This window comes from Gavialis gangeticus, unplaced genomic scaffold, assembly GCF_001723915.1.
Source record: "Gavialis gangeticus isolate Ggan-Ray unplaced genomic scaffold, GavGan_comp1, whole genome shotgun sequence".
Lineage (NCBI taxonomy): Eukaryota > Metazoa > Chordata > Crocodylia > Gavialidae > Gavialis > Gavialis gangeticus.
Genome location: NW_017728997.1, coordinates 52,895,242 through 52,905,352, shown reverse-complemented (window position 1 = coordinate 52,905,352; position 10,111 = coordinate 52,895,242). Strand labels below are relative to the sequence as shown.

The 10,111-nt window shown below is 47.4% G+C and overlaps 1 protein-coding gene across 1 annotated transcript in view; it reads right to left on the bottom strand.

Moving 5' to 3' along the window:
- The window catches only part of NT5DC2 (5'-nucleotidase domain containing 2), a gene marked incomplete at its 5' end in the record, with an annotated part of 52,230 nt that overhangs the window by 6,160 nt on the left and 35,959 nt on the right, over positions 1-10,111 (bottom strand). Inside the window, 2 exons of the mRNA XM_019505228.1 lie at positions 1,873-2,013; positions 5,253-5,339. Of these exons, the coding sequence (XP_019360773.1) occupies positions 1,873-2,013; positions 5,253-5,339 (228 nt within the window). The remainder of the gene's footprint in view (positions 1-1,872; positions 2,014-5,252; positions 5,340-10,111) is intronic.

Here is a 10,111-nt window from a genome sequence, read left to right as displayed (position 1 = left end):
CACCTAAAGCCCCTGCCCCCCAGTCCTACTGCCCCCTGCCTGGGCAGCTGCTGGAGCCTGGGCTGCTCCCAGCAGGGCTTGCAGCGTCCCAGCACTGCCTCAGGCCCTGCCCCCACTGCCGGCTCCAAGGTGTGCCAGTGTGGAGCTGGTGCTGGAGCCTGGTGCAGCTGTTTGGAGCCTCCCAGCTGCAGCCAGCCCCGGCTCTGGGGAGCTGCTGCCATGCGGGATCCTGGGCTGCTCCCAGCAGGCAGCTGGGACACTGCAAGTCCTGCTGGGAGCAGCCCAGGCTCTGTCACTGGCAGCAGCTTCCTGGAGCAAATCAATCAAAATGGCCACGCTCAGCACGTGTGCCACAGGTTGCCAACCCCCGATGCTAATCCCTAAATCGGGGGCAGGCAATTATTTCCAGAGAAGGGCCACTTAACAAGGTTTGGTGACCTGTTGAGGGCCACATGGGTAGCCCCGCCCCTTTACAGTTGCCCCACCCCCTGGTTGCCATCTTGGGGCTGAAAGTCCCACTCCTAACCCCTGACCATTGCCACCGGAAGTTCCACCCCTTGCCCCCCCCCGAGCAAGACTAAATTCTAGTTTTGTTTAGTGTGTGTGTGTGTGGGGGGGGTTGGGTGTGCATGCGTGCACAGCGAGGTAGGGGTGTGTGCATGTGTGTGAGAGAGACTGTGTGTGTGTGCATGCACACATGTTGGGGTGCATGTATGGTGGGAGGTGTGCATGTGGGTGTGGTGAGCTGTGTGTATGGTGGGGGGCTGTATAGTGCGGAGTGGGGGAGTATGTGCACGCATGGTGGTATGTACAGTGGGGGTGTGGTGTGTGTGTGCATGGCACTCTCACTGCCTGCCAGGGCTGCAACCCACTGGGGGGAGTCCATACCCCCCCACCCCTTCCTGACACCCACACCATGCCCAGCTGACTTCTGCACTGCCTCTGCCGCCCTGGGTGTGGGCTCCGCACTGCTGCCAGTCCCAACCCCATGGTCCGTGCCCTCCCACCCCCCTTGTCTACCTGCTGCCTAGAGGAAGCAGGATGCCAGGGAAACCTGCAGGAGCAGCCCTGCCAGTGCTAGTGGGTGGAAGGGTCCAGCCCTGCATGAGTGGGAGCAAGGCATAATAGGGTATGTTGGGGCAGGTGTAGGCACCTCACTCCCACCCTCATAGGAGGAAGGGCTGGGCGGGCCACAGTTCATTGGGGGTGTGCCTCAGGCTGGATGAGAGTGCCTAGTAGGCCAAATGCAGCCTATGGACTGTATTTTGCCCCCCCTTCCCTAAACACTTGACCTGGTTTGGTTGATTAAAAAAGAAATCCTCACTGAAACACATTTTTCTCCCCTTCACATTTATGATGCTTTGCAATTAGAGGGAAGCTATAATAATGACTTGATAATGTCACTGAACAAAAGGATGTGTACAGAACAGTATCTACTTAGTGTTATCTTCCTACATCAAAGAGCTCCGACATCTTTAATTTATTTGACCTTACATCTGTCTTGTTAAAATTGCACAGTATATCTTAAAAATCAGTACAAAAAGGTACAACTTAGAGCTCTTTCCTTTACTCAAACCAGGACCAAAATTTTGAAGATCTGAATTTAAGGTAAGTGCTAGTCTGCTAACCAGTGCTGCCTCAGTCATGATTAACAAATAATCATGAAAAAAAAATGATAGTGTCATGGAAATTTATATTCCCAACCCACCCCCTCAGCACGTTTTGCACAAGATGTGCCATCTAGTGGCAGAATATCTAACAACTGCCACCTCTGGCCTTCATTAGGACTGAGCTGTGTTATTTTGGCTTGTTGCTACTGAAAGGGTCCCAACTCCTGTTCCAACCCATTTGACAGTCTCTACTCCAGTTTACCTGCATTCTCTCTAGCAGCCCAGTAAGTGCCTGCTGCCAGGTCAGCGAGTGCATGTACTGCTCTGTATTAATTATCCGGATTTCAGTTTCCAGTTCTGGTACAATTGCGCCAGTCCTCCAGCCATGACGCAGCATGAGATCCTAGATGTCAGAGAGTGGGAAGGCAAATCTGAGTTTTATATTTTATTCTTGAGTTCAGAAGGTGAGAAAAGTTGCTTTGGAGGAACAAAACCAGAGCTTTCACAATCATAGTATGGTCACATGAAGGTCACTAGGATAAGTACTTGCACAATGTTTATGTGGAGCACAGTGGCAGCTAGGTCTGGAATATTACTGGAGAAAATCTTTCAGAAAAACAGCAATGGAATTTATGTAGAGACAAAAGTGTTTTTCACCCAATAGTCTTACTTCCTCCTTTAGGATCCAGACATAGTCCAGTCCACGTGCATGAAGACCAAACAATCAAGTCTTGCATTAGACCGCAAGGCTCAATCACCTGTCCTTAATATCTGGGACACAATGTTCGTGGAACATTCCTCCTTACACACAAAGAAGGGAAGAGGAGGAAAGAGTGAAAAGAAGGTCTCAGGGTACACTGCAAATCCTAATCTCAAAAATAAATCAGGATTCTCCTGATAGGGTGAGGAAGTACTGAGGTTGGGGGGGAGGGGCATTCTTTAAACCACAAACAATATGTGATTTTAGAGTGTTTTCTGTTCAGGAACTTGAGATCCAAGAGAGGGGGGGTCTCATTAAAAAAAAATGCCCACAACTTGTGCACAGCTGTGGGGAAAGATGCACTTAAAGTATCAGTGATCTAGAATACAAATGGGGGTGAGAGAAGCATTCAGACAAAGTCAGGTACACAAATGAGACCACTGAACCATTCTCAGCCGAAGAGGCCCAACATATTCCTAAAGAGTAAGTGACTACAGCACAAGAAGTAGGCTTACAGTGCTAACGTATTCAGGTTCCAATACGAAGCGCCACAGAAGGAAGAGCCAAATGAACTCTTGCCTGCACTGCAGTCTCAGTGTGGCCAGCCTTATTTATTTTTCAAGGGCGTATCATCTCTACAGATGCACATTTTTAGAATTCTTCTTGAGCTCTAACAGCCAACCGGATAGAGAGTAACCATTTGGATTACCCTAAAGTCATCTAAAAAACAAAATCTTTTAAAACAGTCTTAAAAATGTAAATGACCTGCTGCCTTCTGAAGGAGAAGAGAGGCTTTGATACCTCAAATTTATTTAAATTTACTCTGCTGTGAAAGGCAAATAGCCTGCATCCAGCTGAGGAAGCTTAATTGGAAAGATTCCAAGTCAGGAAGTCATGGGAAAAACATACAACCCCTTGCACCTTAGAAATGGTTGTTTTTTGTGAAGAAATATTAGCCTGGCTTTCAAAACCTCTAAATAAAAAGAAGGAACCACTCACTGAACTAATGTCAGAGTAGGAGGACCAGTGATCCAATTGGGGTAACTCGCTTCCAATTATAAAATTGAATGGTTGTGCACACTGGCTTAGCTGGATATTAAAAATTAAAACATCCATTAGAATTAAAAATCACAGTACTTCAGGTATGTTATCCCCAGACACAAGTGAGATTCATGCCTTAGCAACTTATTGCCACAGAAATTCAGGCAGCAACCCAAAATTGCTACTCTGATGCCATCCAAGTTAAATAAGATGGTCAAAACTGCATGGTCCTATAAGCAAAATCCCCAATAGGTTAGGTCAGTGGTTCTCAGCTGAGATGCCACAAAACCCTGGGGTGCTACAAGCCTCTTCCAGAGGTGCTGTGACATGGCTGCTGCTGTGCCCAGGTTAAAAGCTGTCCCATGCATGTCCTGTGGAGGCTGATCAAGAAGTAGCTGTGGCTGGGCCCCAGGCTCTTCTTGAACCACTTCCCAGTCCAACCCCACATGCTCCTCCCAGCAGCAAAGGCATGCCAAAAAGGTGGTACTGTCTCATGTCCCTTCCTTTCCAGGCAGAACACATGGGTTTGGACCAGGAAGACCTGTAGCAAAAGCACATGCTCTGGCCACAGCAGTTTGCACTGCCCATCCAAAGGGATCAGGCTGGGCTGCAGCAGCCTTTTATGCTACTCAACCAGAGGACTCCTGCTGTGCTAGAGCAGCCCTTTCCACTGCCCAGCTAGAGAAGCTCTGCGTAGGGACACCTAGGGTGACCCTCCTCCTCACCCCCCGCCCCCGACTCCAAACCCCAGGGGCACAGGGGAGTTTTGCCCAGGACACAAAATTCACTAGTTCTGCCTCTGCTGCTGACTGCTTTAGGTTTATCAGACTACCATAATACAGACAGGAGTGTGGCAGCATCCTATGGTTGAGAACCACTAAGGTAAGCTGAGGTTCTCAAGCTGAGGTCTGAAGTAGTTCTTAACCAGGTGCCATCAATTCCAAGCGTTGTGGAGGGGCACTTCGACTCTAAAAAGGTTGAGAGGCACGGGGATAAGTCCTCTAGCAATCCAGATCAATAAGAAATCTTGACAGTAGCCAATGGTAATTTAATCATTTAATACTGACACCATAGTATCTTTACAAACTCCAGTAAGTTTACAATCTGCACTTCACTCGGTTGCAGGAGTGGCACCAATCTATTTTCACTGCTTCTAGAAACATTTAAATCGCGCCTCTTGCCCAGTTTGCTGTCTGGATTTCTCACACTGGGAAATGTTTAGATGAAATGGTAGCCAATGGTAATACAACATGAGAAAAACCACCAATATGGTAGGGAGGATGCCAGACCAAGTGAGCTAAGAGGTGATGAGCACAACTAATGTGAAAAGGAAGATTACTAGTAATCTCCTTACCTGTGCCTTCACTGTCCTCCATCCCTCAACAGCTTATTACTGCCATTACTCCATTCTATTCACTTTAGTGTTTTTCCCCTCTATTTGACTCCCTGTGAAAGATCCCTAGATGAAAGTTTTTCACCTAAGTAATTCTCAGCCAAGATCTGCTCTGCATTTCTTGCTGCCCTTTCTCTCCATATAGCTTATCCATTCATTTCAACCATTTCACATTCTTGTAGTAATGTTATAATTCCACTAAATCTGACACAGTTCTAGAAAAAACAGAACAAATTAAGACACTTAAAATCCCACGAGAGATCTAACCGTGGAAAAGGTAACTTAGCAAACAAACTAAAATAACAAACACATGAATTAAGAATTAAGGCCTAGATCCTCAAGACATGTTTAGGCACTTGAAATCCCAGCAATTTCCACTGGAGTTAAGCAGCTAAATACTTCAGGATGTGGGCTTAAACCTTCCTTACAGTCCAGTGGACTAAGCCACATTTCAGCACCATTTACTACTGAAACAGACAGATAAGTGGAGCAAAGACTGTTTGCTTACTGCAAGATCACTGTACAGATGGTCACCAAAATAAAGCACTTTGGATCCACGCCAGCCTGTTAGCCTCAGAAAGTCAAATAAATTTCCCTGAAAAGAAAGGGAAAACAAAGTGTCAATATAAAGCAAGCATCTTGTCTTTCCAAGCAGTGACATTTCAGCATTCTCGTAAGCAGTTCAGTGGAATATCAAATTCCTATTAGGGCAAGGTAAGACAAATTGTCACATGGGAATTCGTGTATTATTTAATACGCTGTCCCAAAACAGTTAACCACTCTTAAAAGTACAATACTTCAATGTAATAACATCATTTAATATCCATGCCATAGTATCCTTACAAATTCCAGATATTTTAATGGCACTTACAGAAGTTTACATTCTGCACTTCATTCAATTGCAGCATGGGACCAAGCTATTTTCACTTCTGTAGACATTTCGTCTGGTTCTCACCTCTCGCCCAGTTTGCCATCTGGATTTCTCACACTGGGAAATGTTTAGATGAAAGCATCTTACCATTTACTACCATACAGAAGGGCAGTTTTTTCTATTAACTGCCTTTTTTTTTTTTTTTAAAAAGACAGCTTCAGAGAAATTCTAGATTTAGATTACTTATCAGTAACTCATTTCTTCCTCCAACCTGATTATTTGACCTCCCAATCACACTTTTGGGGCCTGACCCCCTGCCTTTAGCTCCTTGGCCACCGATTCCCCTGCTGCACTGTGCCATGTGGGCACCCCCAGCAATGCAGGCTGTACCACACCACCACACACCCTGGGGCAGGGGCAGGAAGCAGAAGTCTGAGGAGGAAGGAGGAGCCTGGAGACCCAAGCTGTTGCTGCAGCTGGAACAAATGGGAGGGGGTGGGGGGTGGGAAAGAGAGAAGAGTAGCATCCAGGTGGGAGCTTGGGGCCCTGCAAGTTAACTCCTCATGGGCCACATTCAGGTCCATGGGCCTCTGGTTAGACGAGTCTTGGCTTAGGCAAGTGTAAAGGAGTTCAATGCTTTTAACCTTGTCAGACGGTAAGAGTTAATCAATGCTATCACACATTTCTGGCAAATGTTTCATATACATTAGGACTGGAAAGACCTCACGAGATCAGGTCCAGCCCCCTGCCCAAGGGGCAGGAAGTCAGCTTGGGTCAAGTGATCCCAGCAAGATAAAAATTCAAGTGGTTTCTTAAAAGTGTCCAGAGTAGGTGCTTGTACCACTTCTGGTGGGAGTCTATTCCAGACTCTGGGGACTCAGATGGTAAAGAAGTTTTTCCTTATGTCTAACCTAAAATAGTCTTCCAGCAGTTTGTGACCATCAGACCTTGTCTTCCCTAGGGGTGCCCTGGTGAACAGATGTTCTCCCAGTTCATGATGCACACCCCTTATATACTTATAGGCTACCATCAAGTCACCCCTGAGCCTTCGCTTCTCCAGGCTGAAGAGTCCCATGCCTTTCAGCCTCTCTTCATAAGACCTATTCTCGTGTTCTCTAATCATGCACATGGCTCTCCTCTGGACTCTCTCAAGCTTCACCATTTCTTTTCTAAAGTGTGGAGCCCAGAACTGGATGCACTAGTCCAGCTGCAGCCTCATCAAGGCCATGTTAAGTAGGAAGATGACTTCTTGGGTCTTGCTTGTGACGTATCAGTAGATGCAAATCAGTTTTGTTTGCTTTGCCAACTGTGGCATAGCAGTGGTGGCTCAAGTTCATTTTGTAGTCAATTATGACCCCCAAGTCTTTCAGTCATGGTGCTAGTGAGTGTGGCACTGCTGAGCCTATAAGTACGATGTGGATTTTTTCTCCCGAGGTGTAGCTCCTTACATTTCTCTGTGTCGAATGCCATCAGGTTTTGATCTCCCTCCCTTGCAAGCCTGTCCAGGTCGGCCTGAATTGCCAGCCTATCCTCTAGCATGATCATGCTTCCCCATAATTTGGTGTCATCAGCAAACTTAGCCAGCCCACCTCTGACCCCCAAATCCAGACCATTTATAAATATATTAAAAAGAGTACTGGTCCTAGTATCAAGCCTTGGGGGATGCCACTGGTCACCATGCACCATGTTGACTCCACTCCAGAGACTATCACTCTGGGTCTGACCACGGAACCAGTTCCCCAGCCATTGGACAGTAAAGTTGCCGAGGCTGCAGTTCCCCAGTTTTACCATGAGGACATCATGGGAAACTAAATCAAAGGCTTCTTTGAAGTCCAAATATATGATATCAACCTCTTCTCCTCTGTCTAAGTGATACATCACCTGGTCACAGAATGAAATGAGGTTGGTCAGGCAAGACCTACCCATAGTGAAGCCATGTTGGCTCTCTCTCAGAATGTTGCCTTCCATTAGCCTGTTAATGGATTCTTTGATGATTTTTTCCAAGATCTTTCCAGGGATTGAGGTCCAACTGACTGACCTGTAGTCCCCTGGATCATCCTTCCTTACTTTCTTGAAGACAAGCACCACACTGGCCCTCTTCCAATCTTCAGGACCTCTCCCGTGTACCACGAATTCTCAGATATCCTAGCCATAGGCCGTGCTATGATGTCAGCCAGCTCTTTTAGCATTGTTGGGTGCATTCCATCCAGGCCAGCTGATTTGTGGATGTCCAGCCTCTCCAGGTGTTCCCTTACAAGAGCTTCGCCAATTATAGGCATATGCTCTCCCTTACCCTGGTAAACCTGCACTCTTTCAGGCAGGGTGATCCCCTTGGGCTGTTGGAAAACCAATGCAAAAGTAATTGTTAAGGAAATTAACTTTTTCCATTGGATGTCAGCTGCCCCATTTGGTTCAGCAAGGGTCCGATGTTGCCCTTGTTTTTTTCCCCCGACTTCCCACGTATTTGAAGGACTTTTTATTGTCCTTGATTCCTGTGGCCAATTTGAGTTTGGTTTTAGCTTTGGCTTTCTTAGTCCACTCCCTACAGGTGTGGGCCACTGCTGCATACTCCTCCTTAGTGGTATTTCTCTCTTTTTAGATACAGGAGGTCCATGAATTCCCTATTTAGACACGGGGGTTGCCCAGCCCTTTTGCTCCCCTATGAGATCGTATTTATTTTTGTTTAGCAGAAGGGCCAGTAACCTCCTGCTTGTTCCCCAGGCTCCTGGCATTTCTGTACAGATAGGTAAGCCTACCATCGGAAGCCTTGGGCTTCCCTGCCCTCCTAAAAGAGTCCCAACCAGGGGCTGGGGTAGAAGTGACTTCCCTTATGTTACCTAACCCACCGATTTTGTGGTTTTTGCTCTGTGGGCTTGCATTGGTGGTTGTCCGCCCATCCCCCAGCTCTACTGCAATGTTAAATGAACCACCTCCCTTTCAACCTTTTACTTTGATTCATGTTGCTGGAAAGCATGTTCGCGCCTATAGTTGTAGATGTTGCTCGGGTTTTCCCAACAGCTATACGGAAAGGCATAATAGACTTAGTGGCTAGAACATGGGACTAAAATTCAGGAAATGTGGCTTCTATTTCCAGTCCTACCATTTGCATGGTTAAATCACTTCCTTTGTGCCACTGTTTCCTTCTCTGTAAAACAAGTGTTAGCCAGCTGCCTTAGTAAAGGATTTTGATATCTATTGATGAAAAGCTAGGTACCTGATCCACTGTACAGTCAGTCAGGTTGGTTCCTGGAATAATTTCACTCTTCTGACTCTCAAGAAAGGCCCTATACATGTCAGGTCCAATTCAGACTCCGAACCTGAGCCTGACCTCATGACCCGACTTATGACCTTATATCAGTGATTTTAAACTATACCCTGGGGTGCTACAAGATCCTTTTAAAGGTGATGCAGTATATATATTACCTGTTAAGTGTTTCCTTACCTACACATGATTCACAAGATAAACCCAGAGATTTCAAACAGGAATCCATTCAGATAGGAAAATATTCTGGCCTGTTGTGGACTTTGAGTTCTTTACAACAGAAAAATTGCTCTATTATTTTTCTACAGTCAAAAATGAGTGAAAGCTACAAGTTGACTTTTTCCATGGTTTGCCTTGAGCATTAAGAAAGGGTACCTTAAGTCAAAAAGGTTAAGACCCATTGCCCCTATACAGTAAAACACAATTTTTTTCAGCCTCAAGGGTTGCATGCTAAACTTAAAGACAGTGCAAAGGTGTGTGTAATGGATAGAGAGAGAACAGGACAAGAAAAACATTGTACAGACAAAACAGTGGTAGGCAAAATACGACCTTCGCTCACCAGGATGCTGGTCCAGCTGCGGCTATCCCCCTGCTGCTTTGTGATGTTAAGCAGGGCTAATATGTTGGTGCCCTACCCCTGCCCATGGTATTGCCCCTCACTCCCCAAGCACAACTCCCCCAGCCCTGCCAATGTCCCTCACTCCTGACACCTACAGCCCCTCCCATTCCCCCTCACTCCCAACCCGCAGCCCTCTGCCCCCAAGCCCTGCTGGAGGGGGCCCCCAGTTGCCAGGGCTATGGGACCATCCTGGTCTGAGGGCACTAGCTGCAGTTGGCCAGCAGCACCTGAACCTCAGCTCAGGTGGCAGTGGCAGCAGCTGCTGCAACCAGAGTGGAGCACAAAGCTCCCCCCTGCCAAACCCCATGGGTGGCAGAGCCAGAGCAGAGCCTGTGGGGGGTGGGAGAGGAAGCAGGCTGAGGGGCTCAGGGCTCCACACCCCACTGCCCTCCCCCCAGGGGCTTTCACAGCAGAGTGGGGCAGGGAGGCTCAGTGCCACTGCTGTCAGGAGCACTATGCTGGCTCCACTGCCTTGGTGAGGTGCCCCCTGCACACCCAGAAGCAGCGGCGTCCAGGAAGGCATCTCACCATGGAAGCGTGGCTGGCATGGGGCTCCCAGCACTGTGATACAGGCTTGGTCCTGCCATCACCGGAGGTCCCCGTCCTTCCTGCCCC